The sequence below is a fragment of the Antechinus flavipes genome, chromosome 6, assembly GCF_016432865.1.
Source record: "Antechinus flavipes isolate AdamAnt ecotype Samford, QLD, Australia chromosome 6, AdamAnt_v2, whole genome shotgun sequence".
NCBI lineage: Eukaryota > Metazoa > Chordata > Mammalia > Dasyuromorphia > Dasyuridae > Antechinus > Antechinus flavipes.
Window position 1 is genome coordinate 256,263,133 of NC_067403.1, and position 20,254 is coordinate 256,283,386.

Consider the following 20,254-nt stretch of genomic DNA (forward strand, 5'->3'; position numbering starts at 1 on the left):
TGTCCCCTCCGGCTCCTCGGGCTCCTCCAAATGTCACTGATTCTCCTTCCAAAGCAGGCAGACCGGGGCCGGTCCCGTTACCTTTCCCTGCCCACTGATCTCCCTTGCCTCAGGAGCTCCGAGGACCCCCGGGGGGACAATCAGTTCCTGGGGGACCCGCCGAGCGTGGAGCCTCCGAGGGGAGCGGACTCCCCGGCCAGGCTCTCCCGGGAGGCCACAGTCACACTGGAGGCTGCCCGGTCCCTGGGCAGAGGTCGCCTTCTGCCCCTCTGTCCCCACTGAACTTTGACACCTGGTTGACCTTGCGTCCCATCAGGCTGAGTCAGTCCCTCCTGTCCTCCCTGGAACACGCTCCCATCAAAGGGGCCCAGAGGAAGCCCATTTCTCATCCAACCTGTGATTAGCTCCTGTTACAAGGGATGACATGGACCCATGCGTCAGAGTCCCAAGATGGCGGAGGCTTTCCATGAAGACACGGGCTCCCTCCTGCGCCATCGTTCCCCTCGTCCTGGGCCGCAGAGCCCGCCGCGGAGCCCAGAACGGGTCAGAACGCTGCCCTCTGCCACACACGGGCACTCGTGCCCCCCTTTCCCCGTTTGCCAAAAACTTAGGGCAACAGAGGCGAAGCGATCACCTCACACCCCCGGCTAAATCGGGGTGAAAAAAAGCAGGGGCCCCACCTGCCGGTGCCGGGCCTGAGGTGCCGCCGTCCTTCCGCCTGACGCCAGGTGTCTGGGAGCTCGGCCCCTGGGGCAAAGCCCGGCTCTGGCCAGGGAGTCAACCTGCCTGGTCCCGCCCCCGAACAGGATCCGGGCCGCGTTCTTCCCCAAACTCTGTAAATAACTGAGACGCTGGGGCCGGAGTCCCGGCAGCCAAGGGCTTCACTGTGGGGAGAGCCCGGAGGCGTGGCTCCTGTCCTTCGGCGGGACACCCATCAACCGCTTTAACGAGCCCATAAACTCCCGAGGGACTCCTCACATCTGACAGTGAGGTCTGGGGTTCAGAGGCTTCCTCGGGAAATCAAAGCGGCTGCCCCTGACTCACTCCTGGCTGTTTCCTCTAAGGTCAGCTGCCTCCTCTTCTCGGCAGCCGGGTAACAGATCTCGGCCGGGGACCCTCCTCCTCCTCCTTCTCCTTCCTCCTCCTCCTCCTCCTCCTGCTTCTCTCCTGTGTAGACGGCTTCGCTGGCCACCAGCCTTTTCCGGGCCTTCCCTGGGAGATGGCGGTCCCCAAGCCCCCTGTGGATCCTGGCTGCCGCTAACGGTTGTTTCTGCGTGGTCTCTCCCGTCAGACCGGGTGCTCCCTGAGGGCAGGGGCCGTGTCCTTGTCTCCCTCGCCCTTAGCACAGTGCCTAGAACAGGCTTGTTCTTACCCAGGGAAGTTCGGGGCCCCTCTCCTCCAAAATGTGGTGGAAAGGCCCGAAGGCCTGGAGGGTGGAGGGGAGGCCGTTTCTCCTCTGTCCCAATGTTCTCCTTGGCCCCCTTCTCTGGAAGGCCCCGGGCTGCCCCCGACCCCGTTCTGCGGAGCCTTAGTCCTTAATATCAGAAACCGATCGGAGGCTTCCGAGCGAGACCCTGCCCTCCCCCTCCCCCCCATGAAAGCCTCGGCCCTCGTGGCCGGGCCCTGGAGCTGCCCGGATTGCGCTGCCCTCGGTAAGGCCGCTCGAGTGACTGTGACTGATCCAAGGGCATCTTCCCTCTGGGCCCAGCAATGACTCCCCTCCTCCCCCACCTGATGGCCCAAGACCAGGAGTCGGCCCAGATGAGGACGGCCCTTCCTGGATCGTCCCATGCTCGTCTCACAGCTCAAGCCAGACTCTCATCCTTTGAAGAAACTGAAACAGAGCTGGTGACCTGCCCGGGGTCATTCGGCTAGTCAGTGTCTGAAGCAGGATTTGAATTCAGGTCTCTCCAGGGATCCCGGGGGGCCCCCCTGGGCAATGGAAAAAGCTTAGTGTGTAGACTGGGGGGATCATGGAGTCCTGGACGGTCCCCCAGGCACAAGGGGCGGCTGCTTGGGCGGGCAGCCCAGGGAAGCCCAGATCCCGGGCAGCCGCCATGGGCTTGGGGAGCTTTTTCAAGTTTGCCAAGCATTCCCAGCCCCTCTAGAGAGAAGGGCCTCCCTCCTGACTAGAGCCGAGTGTGGGGGCGATCCCAGTTTCACTCCTTGCCTCCTCCTCCAAACCCCTCCAGGGCACATGCCAGGCCCTTGTCTGGGCCCATCTCAAAGGCTGCCGGGAGGGTGGAGGGGCAGGGCACCAGAGTGCCCCCAGAGGGCCGGGGGGGCATGAAAAGCGTGCCAGGGGCCGTGTCTCATCCGGGCTCTCGGGCCCTTGCCCACCCTCCCACAGAAGCACCTCCCCGTGCGGGTATCTCCCCTTACCTGGACCTCTTCCCATCCTTCCCCTCTGGGTAAGTGCTCTCACTTGCTTCCTTCTTCTTTTCTTAAATGTAAGAAAAGCCAGGGTGGGATCCTTCGCCTTCCAGTCCCACGGAAGCTGCAAACACAAGAGAAGGTAGATTTGGGGTCAGAACTCTGGGGCTGCAGCCAGGGACCACGGAGGCTTCTCCTGTGAGCCCCCGACTGAGCCCCTGCCCCCGCCCCTCCCCGAGAGCGTGGGACCAGCTCCCCTTTGTTTTGGGAATTCCCCCGGAATATCCCAGACAATGGCTAGCGGGTGCCCCCGGCCAGCAGGAGACTGTGAGCTGCATGAGGGCAGGCCCCGGCCCCGCTGATGCCCAAACAGTGCTCGGCACATGCTCGGTGCAGGGCGAAGGATGCAGAGCCAGGAAGAGCCGGCCACCCACATTACGGGTCGGGGCGAACCAATCAATCCCAGGGCCTGGTGCTGAGGGCTTCTGCCGCTTCTCCCCAGAGACAATCTCTCAGCACTCAAGTTCCTTTTCTTTTCTTTCTTTTAAATTATTAAAGCCTTTTGTTTTTAAACAGAAACCCGGATAATTTATCAACATTGACCCTTGCATAGCCTCGTGTTCCAAACGTTCCCCACCCCCTCCCCTAGACGGTAAGCAATGCAATATATGTTGTACGTGTTAAAATATACGTTAAATCCAATATGTGTAAATATATTTATACAGCGATCTTGCTGCACAAGAAAAATCAGATCAAAAAGGAAAGAAAAGTGGATGCAAGGAGAGTGAGAATGCCAGGCTGTGAGCCGCACTCAGTCCCGGGAGGCACAGACGGCTCTCTCCATCCCGAGATCATCGGAACCGGCCCAGACCGGCTCATTGTTGGAGAGCCACTACCGGCAGAATTGATCGAGGTGTAATCTTGCTGTTGCCGTGGACAACGCTCTCCGGGTTCTGCTTCTTTCCCTCAGCATCAGTTCCTGGAGGTCTCTCCACGCCTCTGTGCAATCCTCCTTCAGCATTCAAGTTTAAACAAGGGCCCCCGTGTCCATTAAGATGCAGCTAAAGCCTTCTGGCCACAAAGCCTCCAGAGGCACCAGCCCGAACAAGACCGTCCCACCCCAAGGCTGTGCTGCCACCTGGAGAAGCGGGGCTGGGGGAATGAGCAAGCCGGCTACGTGTCAAGATTCCCCCGGAGCTCAGGGACAGTGTTTCACGGTCTGGGGAATCCCCAGGTGAAGGAGCCCAAGGATCCTGGCACCCATGCTTGGGCGACTGGACCAGAACCCCGGAGGCCACTCTGACCAGGGAGCTCTTCCTCTCCACTATCTCCAAGGCAAACACTCAGCCCAGCTTGATAGGCCGCAGGGGCAAAGCTTTCAACATCTTCGAGGTCATCTGGTGCCCGATGGGCATTGGCTGCCTTGTCTAGACCAACGTCCTTTCCAAAGGGTCTCCTAGAGACCTTCCAGCGGTGAATTCACCTGAACATGTGTGGGCCCTTCGGGGAAGAGCAGCCCAGGGGCTGAATTGTGCTCCGGGTCCCAGAGAGATGACTTTGAGCATTGGAGATCTGGGTTGTTTGGAGAGATGGGGACAGAGGGGCAGAGGGGGTGGGGCTGGGGTGAGATGGCACCCCCCAGCCTCAGGCCTGGGAAAGATTCCCCCCCCTCCCCTCCCCCTGCCTCCCAGCCCTGCAGCCTTACAAAGAGCAGCTCCCCTTGGAGTTGAGCTCAGAGTTTTGGCGCCTTCCAGACCAAAGGGCCGGCCACTGACAGGTCCCAGAGGTCAGGTGATAGACCCTCGTCCCCCACTCCCGATGACCTCTCCCATTTCTCCCTATTCCCTTCCTTTTCTCACATTTGACTTTATTTTTTTCACCTACGAGATGGTTTCCAGCATGCATTTCGATCAGATTCTGAGCCCCCCCTCGCTCCCCCTTCCCCAATCAGGAAGCAATCTGCATAAATCACACACGGACAACGCCAGCGGCTGTTAGCGCCCCCTTGGGGTGAGCCCCAGGAAGGAGCAGCGTGGCCCCAGCCCACCGAGATTGGGCGTGGGGCAGATAAAGGGGCTCCGGCCGGGGGCCCGGGGCTGTGAAGTCCCTGCCCCAGAGGGGTGGGCTCGGGCCCAGATCAATCTGCTGCATAAAAATCCTGTCCCCACTCAAGTAGGCAGGGCAGGAGCAGAGGTCCTGGGGCCAAGAACAGTGGGATTCAAATCTGACCCAGCTAGGGGATTCTGGGCACGTGCTGACCCCCTCTCGGCCTCAGTTTCCTCATCTGTAAAACAGGGATCACGAAGGTCCCTTTCTCCCAGGTGTGGGGAAGAACAAAGGCAGCCCTGAAAAGGTGGTCACGGTGCCCTCCTTGCCTCCATGCCCCTCCCCCACGCGGCCAGCTCTGGCTCTTAAAGCCTCGGACCTGAGTTCTGAAGCCGTGTCCTTCGTGGACCCGGACCTCGTCCTCCCGAACTGTGACAGGACTCGGGGAGGGGGGCAGCACGCACCCCCCCATTGCACACTCGAAGCCCAGCTCTTGTGCATCTCTGCCCCCCAAACCCCAGCACCCCCCAGGTTCTTAATGCCCGGATGAGGGAGTGAATGAGCCAAAGGATGAATGGGGGGAGGGGAGCAGGAGGTGGGGAGGGATGGGAGGGGAGCAGAGGCAGGAAGGGGCAGGAGCCAGGGGCCAGCTGCACCTTCTCCAGGGCAGAGATCGCACTTGGGGAAGAGAGAATGGGAGCAAATGCTCAGCCATAAGTCCTGGCCCCTTGGAGAGAAGGGGAGAGCCGCCCACCCCCACAGCTGTGGGGAGGAGCAGCAGCGCCCCCTGCTGGGAGGGCCCGACGTAGACAGGGCAGCACTGGGCAGGGAGATGGGGAATGCGAGTATGTGCGCATATGTGCTTCGGTGGCATTTTCCGGCCTAAAACAGCAGCCCCGCCTGCGAGGGGGCACCAAGCCCTGGGACACAGCCCGGAAAAGCTGTGCTTGCCGTGGCCAGCCTGCCCTCGGTCCACCCAGGGCTGCCCACAGGCCTTTTCCTGGCAGCAGAGAATTGGAAGCGGGCTGCTGGCCCCTGATGCCGGCCGGCCCCCGATGCCCGCCCTGCAGGAGCCTGCTGAGGGGCTGAGGGACCTTGGGGGCCCGGGAAGCCCGGGAAGATTTGCCTGAGGTGATGTGGCCTTGTGGGAGTGGAAAGCCCAAGCTTCCCAGAAGAGCTGTGGGGGGAAGGGGGGGTGCCGTGGTCAGGTGGTCCTTCCTCCCATGACCAGGACTCGAGGGAGCTGAGGCCGCCACCAGCAGGTGGAGCAGACCCAAGGGGGTAGGGCTGGGGTCACCGGCCTCACTTTCCCCTGCAGAGCCAGAGGGTCCAGGGGCCAGAAACAGATCCGGACGCAGTGGGAGGCCTGGGCCTGCATAGGATAAGGCCTTAAATCTGTGATTGTGGCTGGGTAAGAAAGGAGGCGGAATGTAAGGGTCAGGGGAGGAGCCTCCCAGAGCAAAAGAGGAAGTACTGAGACCTTGAAGCCCGAGGCAACCGGAAGTAATCTCTGCAGCCAGCAGGCACCGCCTCTTGAGCGGGAGCTCTGGTGGGATTGAGAATTCCCTTATTGGCTGCGCCTGTGACCTCACAGACCCTATGTAGCAGTGGGGACCAGGAAGTGGGTGGAGGTCGTTAGCAGTCGAGGCTGGAGGGAGGGCAGGGGGAGTGCAGGGCGTGAGCCCATGGAATAAAGACTTGTGCTTGCAAGCCGCTGTGTCCAGGCCCCCCCACCCCCACCCCCACCCCGAACAAGAACCGCTGCGCAGAGGTGGCAGGGCCCGGGACGGCCAAGGCCAGGGGTTGGTAAGCTGGCAATCAGTAACCTGGGGGGGGGGGGGGGGCTGCAGCAGCGCCAACGTCGGGGGCAGGAGGGGAAGGTTCCCCAGACTCTGAGAGATGAGAAGGCAGAGAAGCATTATGGGTCCGGGCCTAAGTGTCTGAGCCCTAGAGTATCGTTGTGCAGGCAGCTCAGGCAAATAAGTTAGAAAGGCCGACGGCTGATTCTCTGGCGGACACCTCTGGTGAGGGGCCCAGGGCTGGCTCCCAAGCTCCCAGGCCTTTACTCCCACATCCCCCTCAACCCGGAAAAAATCCGGAGGTGAATGAGGGGATTAGGCCTTTAGAAGCAAAGGGGCCAGAACCTCCTCTGGAGGCTGAGCTAGGGGAGAAACACAAAACAGGAAGTGCGAGAGCTCCACCTACAGGCTGAGCCAGAGAAGAGACTAAAGATTACAAAGACCTGTTACTTTCCCAATGGAGCTCAGAAAGAGCCTCCCCCGCGGGCCTTGGCAGGAAGCTTTGATAAAGGCAGCCTCGGAGGGGGAGGATGTGATTCCATGGGATTCTGATTGGGGCCTCCAGGCCTACCCAGGGGAGGATGACGGGGCCCCGAGGCCAGATGTATGGCCCAATCCCATTCCAAATGTTGAAGGAAGTGAAAGAAGCTTGTGTTAATTATGGCCCCAATGCTCCCTAGACCATACAGATGTTCCAGCTGATAGCAAGTACGCATGCCCTCACCCCGAGTGACTGGAAATCCGTGGCATCTGCCTGTTTTACTCCTGGCCAATCAGTTTCACGGCTATCAGAATTTACTAAAGCAGCTCGGAAATATGCTGTGGCCAGTGTTCCTCAGGAGCCAGAAGAGTCTGTGCTTATAATGACCGGCACTGGCCGCTGTTCCACAACTCAGCCGTTCTACGATGTGACTTATTTCCACCGATTGCACACTGCGCTCCACAGGCTCGGAAGACAATAGATATAGAGGGGTTGGTACAGCAATATCTTACTTCAATAAAACAGGACCCCCGAGAACCTATTGCGTCCCGATTAAGAACAGCGGTTGACAGAATTATAGAGGAAGGTGTCGCTTCTGACCTTCTTTTGAGAAACTCTTAAAAGAGGGAATGAATAAAGCGTGCAGCCGTAGAGTGCGTGGACTTCCTAAAGAAGCTCCTATCTCCGAAATCAGAGACAAATGCTATGAAGCAGATGATGAGGCTGTTAATGCAGAGGCACTGGCCTCAGCTATAACTCAAGGAATAACACGGGGAATAAGCAGGAGGGATGAAGGAAAGAAGTGTTACAGTTGTGGCAGGAAAGGACACGTCCAAGCCCAATGCCGTCCACGGCCACCAGGGGGCGGAAAGCCCGTTTGCTCTGTTTGTGGCAAGATAGGGCACATTGCTAAATTTTGCAAGGCCAAGATGAGAAATAATTTTGCAATCCAGGAAAACGGGAGCAGGGACCTCAAATGCATAACCAGTAGATCAGGGACCTACTCAGAGAGGAACTACACGATTCAAAGAGAATTATCAAGCCCCGATGAGGAATATGGACAGCACTTGGTGAATGCAGTTGAGGGTTTTGATACTGCTCCATGGCCTACTGTACATGTTGAGATAACAACCCAAGGGTGGAGATAGATTAGTGATTGGACTCTCAGACTATGCCCCTGGAATTGTACATACGATGATATTAAAACATATGAAACCATTTATCTTGGTCACCAATCCTCACCCATATCCTGGGAACTTAAAGGGAGATCATCCAATTGCCAAAGCACTCCCATTATATCCCTTTGGTGAGGGGAATTTTATTCAGATTATGGGGAATAGAGAGATAAAGTGAAGAACTTACAAGAATGTATGAATTCTTTTTCTGTCTTTTATTTTCATTATTTCTGTGTTTCCCCTCTGACCTGTATAATATGTGCAGGCTCCTATCTACTTGAGCCTTGGCCGGCTAGAAACATATTTACTTAACCTGAGCTGATGACATTTATCGATATTTATTCTATTAGCTGGACCACTGTCTGCTTGATTAAGTCTGAAGGCCTGACTTTGTTTCCCAGAAATCAGGAGATTTCGGGGAAACAGAAACCTTCCATTCCAGTGTCCCCAAATAGCAACAACCAATTAGCTGCCTCCCCCTCCCCTTCTCAATGCTCCCTTACTTGGGATGTAATCTCTTGTATAAAAGCTATGTATCTTTCCTACTTCTTTAGCCCTCCTCCTGCGAGCTTTCGAGCTTTCTCTTTCTTATCTCGCGATGGGACGGTTCATCCTCCGGAGGTTTTCAATAAACAACTTTTCTGCCTTCTACGGAGTGATCTCTGAGTAATCATTTTGGGTAAGGGTCTTCTACGTCCCTCACAAGATGATTGGACAAAAGGCCCATGTGTACTATGTATATAGAAAATAGGCCATTTCAAGGAATGATTGATACAGGGGCTGATAATATCCATTATAACAAAACTTGATTGGCCTCCTGAACGGCCGCTACAAACCCAAAGAGTAACAGTTAATGGGGTGGGCGGCAGGCAGCACGCTTCCCAGTCTATTAAGAAATGTCATTGGAAATTTGAAGATCAGAAGGCTCTTTAGGCCTCTTGTCATCGCTGGATTTAGAACCTCCTTGTGGGGAAGAAACTCACTGAAAACCCTTCAGATAACACTAGACACTGAGGAAAACTAACGGGGCCAATGAGAAGGTGCCACCTTTAAGATGGAAACATGACCCTCCTGTATGGGTGGATCAGTGGCCCCTCCCAGATGAAAAACTCACTGCCTTGAGATCCCTCATTATGGAACAAAAAAAACTGGATCATACTGAGCCCTCCTTTAGTGCTTATAACTCGTCTGTTTTTGTCATTAGGAAAAAGAACAAAGCATGGCGCATGTTAATTTGAGAGCTGGGAACGCCGCCACGCAGCCCATGGTGCCCTACAACCAGGCCTCCCATCTCCTAACATGGTCCTATATCATATGGTGGTGATTGACCTAAAGGGTCGCTTCTGTTCTGTTCCTTTACATCCTACCGACAGGGAGAAGTTTGCCTTCTCTGTCCCAGCTGCTAGTTTACAAGCTCCTGCCACTAGGTGGCAGTGGAATTACCACAAGGGATGGCTAACAGTCCCACCCTCTGTCAGTGGTATGTAGAGTTCTTGCACCGTCAGAAGTCTACACCAGATGTTTCTATTCTCCACTACAGGGAGGCCATACCGGTGGCCACTAAGGAAGAGGCGAGGTTACAGCACGTTGTGCAACACATCACCTTGTGGTGGCGCCACATAAGATACAGACTCAGCCTCCGGCACGTTCTTCAAGGCCTCCCTGTGTCCGAGGCACACCCTCAGGTGGACGAGGATGAATATAAAATTCTTCGTGACTTCCAACAGCTGGTGGGGACCTTACAGTGGCTGTGCTCCACCCCCCCATCCCCCCTTCTGTTATCCGCCCCTTTTACGGCATCTGCCCTGACATCACCTCGCCCGAGGTCTGTACAATCCATTCCCCTGCTGGGCGCTTGTCCTGCCTCCAGAATCGATCCCTCACAGCCCCTGATGCCGTCAGCATTTGTTGACAAGCCCTTTCTCCCCGCCCTGCACCACAGTGAGCCCCCATAGCATTGCACCCTGCCAGACCTTCACGCATCCTCACCAATTAGACCGAGGGGCTTGGTTCCCTCTTGGGCAATGTTGCCATCGGGCCGTACTTATTGCGGGGCCGCCCCCTCCATTGGCTCAGCAGGTGCCTGCTATTGCCCAGGATAATGTAATGTGGGCTGTCCTGCTACAGTTCTGCCCCCCAGGACCTCTGCGGACTTCTCAGCCACTTGGGCAGTTGTACAAAAGAGGAAGAGTAAGGGTCCCCGCTGGGTCTTTCCTCAGAGCCAGTGCAAGGCCCCGGTGTTTTCACCGATGCTCCCAAAGGTCACAGGGCCACAACATACGGGGAGGACACTCCAGACACATGTTCTTGACATCCCTATGGCTCCACACAGAAGAATGGGTTGTATGCCATCATGCACGCTGTGCAACGGTATCAATGGGCTATTCATATCATCGGGGGCAGTCTTTATGTCTAGCAGCTACCACCTGCGTGCCTAGGTGACAGGCGCCCCACCATCACTGAGCTCCTCCTCAGGATGCACTGAACAGCACTGACCAGCAGAGCCGCAGCCCTGCTCATCCTGCATGTCAGGTCTCACACTGACGCCGGTCCCGTGTTTGGGGGCAGTGGGGTAGCCGATGCCCTCCTTTTCCCTTGGTGTGGCCTCTGCTCTGATTCCGCTGCCCACGGGCACATGCTCTTTTCATTTATCTGCCATCATTGCAGAGGCTGCGTGGCATCTCTAAGGCAGAAGCTGCAGCTGTTGTTCGCCGCTGCACTACTTGTGCTCCTTCAGTCCTGCTCCTCGAAATACTGGGAGGAATCTTCTTTGCGAGTCCCCCAACGTCCCGCGGCAAATGGTCGCACTCTCAATTCCTCGTGGCTGAAACCTTCCCAACTCCCATCCAGCCATCTCTGCTGCTGCCCCCAGCTGCCTCCCCTGTTGGGTGAATGGCCATTGAGCTCTCGTGAGAAAATGAACATGAGGGCGGCTGAGCCTGGAGGGGAGAAGCTAAATCCCAGCCCTGCCTTGGCCCCAGCTGCTCTAGGTGGAGCGGAAGGTGTCAGATGCTCATGTGCAGGTAATCGTTTATGAATGAGAACGAGAAAGCCTTTACTGGGTACAAAGCCCAGTGTGCTAAGCTCTGGGGAGACGGAGAAAAGCCCTTCAGTCCCTGCTCTCATATTGCGGAGCCCAGGGAAGGCTTTGGCTGCTGATTGGCCAGGACCCAAGGTGCCGGGGTCACTGCCGGCATCTGGTCATTCAGTCTGTCGAATGTTTATTAAACATTTGGGAATAGAGGGAGGAGTCCCTGCCCTCAGGAAGCTCTCAGTCTAGAGGGGGACACCATATACAAACAACTAGGTCGGATCCAAGACTTTGAGGGAATCAGCCTTGGACAGAAGGCACCAGTCAAGGAACTGGAAAGGATTCTTGCAGAAGCTGAGATTGGAAGAGAAAGTAGAAGGAAACAGGGGAGCCTGGAGGAGGGGGGGAGCAGGAGGAGTCTGCAGGAATGGAGGCCAATCAAGGGAAATGGGGAGATAAAGCAGCAAGAGGCCACTAACGTTGTCGCAAGAGTAAGATATCTGGAGAAGTCGGAGCCAGTCAGGAAGGTCCTGGAGGTGATCTGAAGCCACCAGACCCTACTGATCAGGGAGAACAGGAGGAGGAAACCCCAGCGGAGGCCGGGACCATGGTTCAGGAGTAGGAGCTGAGAGCCTGCACTAAGGGGAGAGCAGAGCAGGGGCCGAGACACAGTGGGAGGGAATGTAGGGGAAAGGATGACGTCTGGGTGCATGAATTTCTTCTGTGTTTATAGGAATAGAGGAGGCCGATAGTGGGAGAAATACAAGGCTGGGGTTTGGTTAGAGAAGAATGACCAGGCAGGGAGGCAAAGAACAGTCTAGAATTGAAATGGCTAATTATCATGCCAGGGTTGGGGGGGAGGGAGGCAAGTCTGCATAGGGTGATGACCTAAGAAAGTACTGAGGGAGAGAAGGGTCGAAGGGGGATCATTAAAGGCAAACAATAGTTTGGGGAGAATGAGGCAAAGGGAGGGTTGGAGTGATGGGATGCTCCAGTCAGGGCACGCCTGAGTTCTTAATTAGGGAAATGGAACACATGGACAAATAGTGAGCTCTAGGGAATGACCCAGATAAAGGGCTGGAATGGAGCATCTACATCAAGAGTTGGGGAAGAAAGATGGTGGCAGGAACTTCTGGAGAAAGGAAGGAGAATGGCCACGACTTACAGTGGGCAGAAAGTTTTGACCAAGTGGGTTTCAAAGGAGGTGAGGGTGCTGAGAGAGGTAAAGGGATGACTGTGGGGAGCAAAATGTTCTGAATGGAGCTCGGGTCAATTCATCAGCGACCTAGGAGCGGTACAGAGAGAGAGAGAAGGCCGGGGAGCCACATTGTTGGAGGCCTCGGGAGCCTCAGCAGAGCGGGAGGGACAGGAAGCTAGATTGCGAAGGGGAGAGAAGGGAGTGGGAGAGGAAGTTTAGCAACAAGGCTGACTGGAGGAGAGAATACAGGACAGCAGCTTGAGCAGAAGAGTTCCGGGCACCTTTGTAGGCTGTGGGGGGAGGTGCCAGTGACTTAAAAGAGAACAGAGGCCAGGGAGCCTGGAGAGGATGGGACTGAGGGTATAAGAAGGGAGGTTCACCTTGGCTAGGAGGAACCGGGAGAATGTCAAAGTTTCAAGGTGAAGGAGATTGCCCGCTACCACCCCCCACACTGAGGAAACTCCTCAGACTGCATTCTGCCAGCCAGGTGCTTTTAAAAATAGTCGGCAAACAATCAACACACCAAGGCCTCGTGGTCTTAACACCCTTTTAGCAGTGATTTGACTGTGAAGATCACAGTGTTCTCGTGAAAGCCTATCTCCATACCTGAGTGTCATTCAACCAAGTCAAAAGCATTTATTAAGCACCTGCTGCATGCAAGATACAGAAAAGAAAATAATTCCTACTCACTGGGAGCTCACATTCTAACAGGAAAATCACAAATATATATCACCATCTACTAACCAGGTTAAAGGACACATCCTTTCTTTCTGGGAACACTGATAAGCTATTTTATTAGGGAGTGTACTTCATAGAGACGGTTGTTTCAGTGTTTACCGAGAAGCGTCCGTTTGTGTCAAACAAAACTCATCGTTTGATGGATACACAATCAGTCGTATCCATACCAGCCAGGTAGATCATTAGTCATCTACACATGCTCATCCTGGGCAATGCAGGTATCCCAGGCCTCCCATGAGCTCTCCACATGGGGCTCCCCAAATTGGCTGGGCTCTCCATTAAGCTTGCTCTTTCCTCTCATTCTGAGGATGGTCCACCTTCCTGCAAGGACATTTTCCTCATTGCTTTCTTTTCTTTTGCTTCTTTATTAAGGTTGTTTGTTTTTTGCAAGGCAATTGGGGTTAAATGACTTGGCCAGGGCACACATCGAGGAAGTGTTAAGTATCTAAAGTCCGATTTGAACATGGGTCCACCTGACTCCAGGTCCGGTGCTCTATCCATTGCGCCATTTAGCTGCCCTCTGTTAAATTGTGACAGCCAGACTGATCTTCTCACCCCTTCTCATAGCATCTTTTCTTTGCCCTCTGAGTCATCCTCAACTGGTGACCTGTTCTCTGACCTGAAGCCTTACTGCTTCCAACTGCTGACATCCTCAGTTGCAGGCCTTTCTTTGAGGAAAAAGCTCATCATCAAAAGTACTGCAGTGTTCCTGAGGCAATCCAGCTAGTCCTCCTTTCCCTGGTTAACCTTGGGTCCACCTCATTGTCCACTGGCAGTATTTGTTATCGACCTACGTTCTTATGTAGAAACTCCGTGTGTTGCCCATCCACCTATGGAATACAGCATGAACAACAGCGTTTTCCATTCACTCATCCACTTAGTGTTTCTTCTTGAGTTGTCAGGAGACTCTGAAACGATTGGGAGCTCGATGCAATCGGCACACCACCATCCACAAACACTGAAGGCCCTCACCTCTCATTGGGACTCTTGGGTTGAACCCCCTCCATGATGATGACAAACACATCTCCCTGTTTCCCGGCTCATCTGATACTAATACTATCCTGATCTAAACAAATTATCTATTATTTCTTTAAGAAATCTTTTATTATTTTGGCAGATACATGAGAGACGTACTGGATGAGAATCCCTAAGGTGCTGTTTGCTTTGCCAATTCAAATGCCTTTTTAAAAGCAACATAAAAGCATAATGGGATCTTATATTCTGGACGATTTTCAATCAATTCAGTATCTATAAAGATATGGTCTATTAAAGGCTATCACCTGCAAAAGTCTGCTTAGTCCTTTAGTAAAATGGACTTTAAAAGATGTAGGGGGACCGTGTGCTCAGAAAAGGTGATGGGCTGATCAGAGAGGAAGAAAGCTAAATGATACAAACTGAGTGTGCCCCGATCTCTACTCTATAAGAAGGTCTCCATTACATTGGGTGGCTTTTTGGCGGCAGATTCATTAAAGACAAACAAGAATTATCCTATTTGATGATCTGTGAGCCTTGCCCCGAGAGAGCTTTCATACATCAGTGAGATCACATGTTCATTGAATTTTCCGAGATGGCTTTTGAGGGAATGGTGACAATCACTTCTAATGATCTAGACTTCTTCTGTAGATTAGATTATCTGCCAAGCAAATCATTCACAGCAACAGCTGGGAACTTGAGGATAGCGGAGAGTTTAGCATACTCTAGGAGGAAATCAACAAGGGAAGATTAAAAAGAAGGGGCAGAACATGGAAAGTTCATGAGAAGTAATGAATCCTGAAGGTCTGTCCTGATAACCCAAAGTGGGGAAATGAACAAAGACCCTTTCTGGCTTTCCTGAGTGGGGGAAAAGGCAAAAGGGCAGCAAGTCAGAGAAAGCTGAACAGAAATCTTTGTGGGCATTCGCTCTGCACGAGCAGCTCCCTCTTTCCAGGCATCCGAACCACACCAGGTTTTTGACTGGTATAGACAGAGGGCTCGGGGTAGAAGCAGCAGCAGGTGTTCTCTTGCCTGGCCCGGATATATAACCGGGCCCCCAGGGAAGGGATACAATCTATCTGCACCAAATTGCAGAGAGATGTTGGGTCCAAGATGAATGCGGTAGACATTTTTGGACAGAAGACAACATGAGAATGGTTTTCTGGATTATGGATATTAGCAATAAGGGTTTGGTGTTTCTTTTTAAATGGGAGTGGGAGGAAATTAAGTTAATTAAATAAATGGATCTAAAAAGAAAGAGAATGGCTATGAGAAATACTTTGGTTTTAAATCTCTGAGTTTCCCTTTACCATGAGCCTTTTACAGATTGAAGTTGAAAAGGCACAAATTTCCAATAGATTTTATTGGACCCAAAGGTTCACTGTCTGGAATGACATTTGTCGATCTTTTGCCATTTCTGAAATTCTTCCCCACACAGTTCTGGAAATGACTTTCTGCTGAGATGCTAAGCAGAGAAAACTGGGGTGGGTAAAAATAGATGGGTTCGGGGGCTTGTTTTTAATCTGGTCAGCAACACAGACTGAAAGCCAAGCCTGTTACTAGTGCCCCCAGTGGGGAGCGGGAGCGTTGCAGCTGAGGGTGTGTGGGGCCAGCCTGAGGTCCTCCAAGGGGAAGAGGGGGGGGCCTCAGGCCAGTCTCCAGCTCAGGCTTTGCATCTGTCCGGTGATGGTCGAGTTCTCTAGCTGCCATCACCCCTCTTCCAGCAGGGACCCAAACTTGGCAGGGTCTTGTCCACTTCAGAATTCTCATCCCCCTGAGGGGGAGGGGGGAGAAAGCATGGCGGGCTCTTTCATGCCTCAATTAACATTTGCCTCTCCCACCTGAAAGAAAGCCAAGACTGGTAAGAGGTGGAGCAAAAAGCATTGCTTGCCTTGACAGAATTCACCTCAATCAAAATTCAACCACATATCGCTTGCCTTTCTTTCAATCAAAATCACTGCAGATGTGAACGAATTTCCCCCAAATCAAAGCTCAAGTGTTTGTCAGGCAATGAAATCTAATAGAACTAAATTAGAAACAGACAAGGAGCCGTGAAGTGTCTGACCCGAGACCTCTCTAGGAATACGGGGGATATTCCTAAAATTTCTTCCCAAAGCCATCTAGCGCAGCAGGACCCTCGCTGCAACTCAGGAGCCTGTGCAAGAGAGGCAGACCGCCCGTCCTAAACCGCCACCAAGAAGTCTCGCACACCGCCCTCCCGCAAGGCCCGTTTCATATTTGGGGACTCCGAGGCCACGGGGTCTCCTGGGACGGGCGTTCTCACCCCCCACTACAGGTCAGAGCTCCCAGTCAGAGTGGTTGTGGCCCACTCCAGGATAAGGGAAACACGGTGTTGAGCCAGACCCGGGGCTAGGAGAGAAGAGAGCCCTTTCCTAGGGCTGGGGAGGCCACATCTTGGCTTTATTGACCCAGCTAAACTACCACAATCTTCCAAAAGTGCTAGAAACCCATCAAACCCATAGAGTCAACAGAGGCCTCAACGACTTCTAGAAATAAATCAGGCATCAGGCGCTATTTTGTGCCTCATTTCATTTTCGTTCGGTGCCTTTTGGCAGGGCTTTTGGATCACTGGTCACACTAATCAAGAACACGAGGGCCTAGGTATTCAGCTCCAGAATTCCAGAATGTCAGAGAAGGGAGCCTACTTTGGGGTCATGTGCTCCGAGCTTCTCATTCAGCAGAGAAAGAAACTGAAGTTTAGAGGAAGAAAAGTGACTTCCCCAAAGTCAAACAGCTAACGAGGAACAAAGCAAGGCCCCGAATCCAAGTCTGGCAACTCCAGGTTAGCTTTTCCTTCTTCTAAGTTCTAGGAAATTGTCTTGTACCAGTGGCTAGACCCAGCCCGAGGCTTAGTTCGCTTAATTAATGTGATGATGAATGTGAGGTAAATCTTAATGTTTAACCAAAATCAGCTAGAATTTAAAGGCCAATAGATGAAATAATGAAGATAATTTTATATCATTCTGAGTATTATAGACTTAGAACTGGAAGGAACTTTTAGGGGCCATGAAGTCCAAAGCCCTCATTTAACAGAGAAGGAAACTGAGACCAGAGTTGGGATGTGCTCTGCCTGAGTTCACACAGATACAAGGTGAGAGAGGGAGGGTTTGAACTCAGATCTTCTGAATCCAAAGCCAGGGTTTTCCCACTATGCCATGATGCTTGTCCAGTCTATCTGCAAACAACCCGGGGCTGCCCAAGACCCTCCCAAAAGGGCAGGAAGCCACTGACACCAAACAGAATGGCCTTCACCATGCCTGTGCTCCTTTTCTATTGGGCCCACTGTCTTTCACTGTGCTCGCTTTCCCAAGTAACCTTGTAATTGTAACCTTTTGTATTTTACTTCTTTATTTTTACACAGCAGTGGGGTTAAGTGATTTGTACGGGTCACGTTTAAACTCAGTCTTCCTACTCCAGGGCCAGTGCTCTCTCCACTTTATCCCCGAGTGCCCCTCTGTCCACTTGAAGGGCTGCCCAAGGAGCCAGGACGTGGCTGAGGTGAAGAAGTCTCGGATTAACTCGGTGTCACCAGGACATACATGACAGCACGAGTCTGACAAGTCCTGTGCTCTTGGAGCAGGACAATGAGAGCTCGGGGTCCAATTCCCTCATTTCAGAGAGGAGGAAACGGAGGCCCAGGGCCTGAAAGGTCACACATCATCCCAAAAGCAAAACCAAGATTTGAACTCTGGACTCTGGACTAGAGATTCTCAACTGTCTCTCCAACAGATTCCACTGCAAATGAATAATGTATTGGAATCTAGAGAGGGCTTTGGAAGGGGCAGATTAAGTGCTGGTAACTGAGGAAAGGCAATTTCCATTCCGACGATCCCAAGGACCAGAATCAAGGACAAGAATCCTCATCATTCCCACCTTGGGATAATGGTTCCAGCAGGGGGCAGCACCAAAGACCAAGGTGGCTACTTAAGGGAACGCTGGTTGCACTTACAAGGCTTTGACCGGAAGCTCCTTTGCCCTTGTGTGGCCTTCCTTTGCTGGGGTTACTCTGCCGATCATTGGACAAATTGTAGGATGCTGGATTAGGCAGTTGGTAAATCAGAAAAGCAAAGCTCCATACTCCCCGGGGCCAGGGAATCTCAGAATGCCGGGGCTGCCATCCCGGCAAGGCAGGGATCTGTGGAAAGGAGGAAAATAGTGTCGTTGGCATTTGTGTTTTTGAATTCTTGCTAATTAATGTTCAGGGAGCTTTTGTCTATCTGGTAAGTGGTTTATGTCCACCTTCTCCTCGCACCGCAGGACTGGAGAGGCATTAGGGGACTGGGGTGTCCAGAAAGATGTGGATAGGGAACAGTAGGCACAAAAATACCATCAAAAGGGAAAGAGAAAAAAGGCAAAAGGAACAAAAGGTTTTGCAAAAGTGTACGTGGAAAACCGTCTTTGCATGTTTGGAAAAATAAAAAGCTATTAAAAAAAAAAGGCAAAAGGGACCAATGAACATCAATTGGCTGAAGTAACGGTGGGCGATGGGGACAATGATAGAACTGAGGAAGGGTGGCTTGGGACACAGGCCAGCTTTGGTTTGATAAGGCATGGAAGTACCGGGAGAAATCATCTTTTTGTCAGATGAGGTCATGGAAAAATGGACCATTATCATTTTTTGTAGTTGTTGTCGAAAGAAGAGGGGTGTGGAAAAGCAAAGGCTGGGGAAGGTCTGTTGGGACCCCTGATGGCTCTTGGGCCTGGCTAGGGATTTGTCTAAGCAGGCAGGTGCACTGGCAATGTGGGGGAGAGGAGGAGTCCCAAAGGGTACCATTAGCTAGGGGGAGGCTTCCTAATCCTCACCTTGCAGTTCTTTTATCACTTCATTCTTTCTCCTTAAGCATGCTTAGAGACATACACCAGGCACCCAGTCTGCAATCCTCCACAAGGTTTCTTCATTCTCCATTCTTTGATTCTCTAGAATTTCCATCAGAACCTGCCTTCTCCAGGCCTGCTCTCTCCGCCCCTCATTCTTCCCCTCGAAAGGCCTGGCAGATGGCATCTCCTTCCTTCTGTGTAGCCCCACTTTGGGGGCACCTGTCAATAATACTGAAACCCACTTTTCTGGGTCCCTTCTAGAGTCCCACACTTCCATCTTCTTCCCTTGCAAAGCCCCATCAAGTCCATTCTTTCTAAGTTCCCCCACCCCTAATGGCTCGATGCCTTCCTTCATGCCATTGGTTGCTTCAGCCACAATCTCTCTCCCTCTATTCCCCTTCAGGCTCCTTCTCCCCCTCTCCCCCTTCAGGTTCCTTCTCCCCTTCTCCCCCTTCAGGTTCCTTCTCCCCCTCTCCCCCTTCAGGCTCCTTCTCCCCTTCTCCCCCTTCAGGCTCCTTCTCCCCCTCTCCCCCTTCAGGCTCCTTCTCCCCCTCTTCCTCTTTCTCCCCGCCTTGAAGGACTTCCTTCTTTTCCTCAGCCCCTTGACCAGGCTGCTCTCCTTCCATCATTTCTTGGGCTTTTACAGGGCTCGTCTTCCTGTTGGCTTCTTCTCCTTCGTTGGCTATGTCGGCTGTGTTATCCATGGCGTTCTCAAAGTTGGTTTCTGAGAATTGTGTCTTACTCTTTTCGGTAGGGTTACCTTCCTCAGCAGATAATGATTTTTTCTTTTCGTAACCTTCTGACCCTTCTTCTTTTGGAAGTGTCTCAGTCATTTCCTCGTCTTTGCTCTTTGCGACCCCTTCAATCACCAGCCATAAGGCTTTGCCGTGGTCCAGGGGCTCATCACCTTCAGGAGTCTTCACATCTAGAGTCTGCTCATCTTCTGTGGCCAGAAGCTGATCAAGTTCTGCTCCTGAGGTCAGCTCCCCTTCTGTTCCTGAGGTCAGCTGGCCTTCTAGCGTGGAGGTCAGCTCCTCTTCTGCCCCTGGAGTCACCTGGCCTTCTGGCCCAGAAGTCAGCTCGTCTTCTGCCACTGAGGCCTGCTGGCCTTCTGCCTCTGAGGTCAGCTCACCTTCTGCCGCTGAGGCCTGCTGGCCTTCTGCCTCTGAGGTCAGCTCCTCTTCTGCTCCTGGGGTCACCTGGCCTTCTGCCTCTGAGGTCAGCTCCTCTTCTGCTCCTGGGGTCACCTGGCCTTCCAGCCCAGAGGTCAGCTCGTCTTCTGCCACTGAGGCCTGCTGGCCTTCTGCCTCTGAGGTCAGCTCACCTTCTGCCGCTGAGGCCTGCTGGCCTTCTGCCTCTGAGGTCAGCTCACCTTCTGCCCCTGAGATCTGCTGGCCTTCTGCTTCTGAGGTCAACTGGCCTTCTGGCCCTGAGATCTGCTGGCCTTCTGCTTCTGAGGTCAACTGGCCTTCTGGCCCTGAGATCTGCTGGGCTTCTTGCTCTGAGGTCAGATCCTCTTCTGCCTCTGAGGTCGGCTGCTCTTCTGAGGTTTGTGGGCCTTCTGGCCCTGAGGTCTCCTCCCCTTCTGCTCCTGAGATCTCC

The 20,254-nt window shown here is 53.3% G+C and overlaps 1 protein-coding gene across 1 annotated transcript; it reads right to left on the reverse strand.

Moving 5' to 3' along the window:
* Positions 1–5,126: 5,126 nt before the first annotated feature.
* On the reverse strand, positions 5,127–19,060 carry LOC127541706 (atrophin-1-like). Its single transcript, XM_051966924.1, has 3 exons — positions 18,638–19,060; positions 17,784–17,969; positions 5,127–15,654 (listed from the first exon to the last, which is right to left on the reverse strand). The coding sequence occupies exon 3, from the start codon at positions 6,336–6,338 to the stop codon at positions 5,127–5,129; it is 1,212 nt and encodes a 403-aa protein (XP_051822884.1). The 5' UTR covers positions 6,339–15,654; positions 17,784–17,969; positions 18,638–19,060.
* Positions 19,061–20,254: the final 1,194 nt, after the last annotated feature.

Excerpts from the sequence above, each read along its gene's own strand:
- LOC127541706 (XM_051966924.1), bottom strand. The coding sequence starts at position 6,338 with ATGCTTCTCTGCCTTCTCATCTCTCAGAGTCTGGGGAACCTTCCCCTC.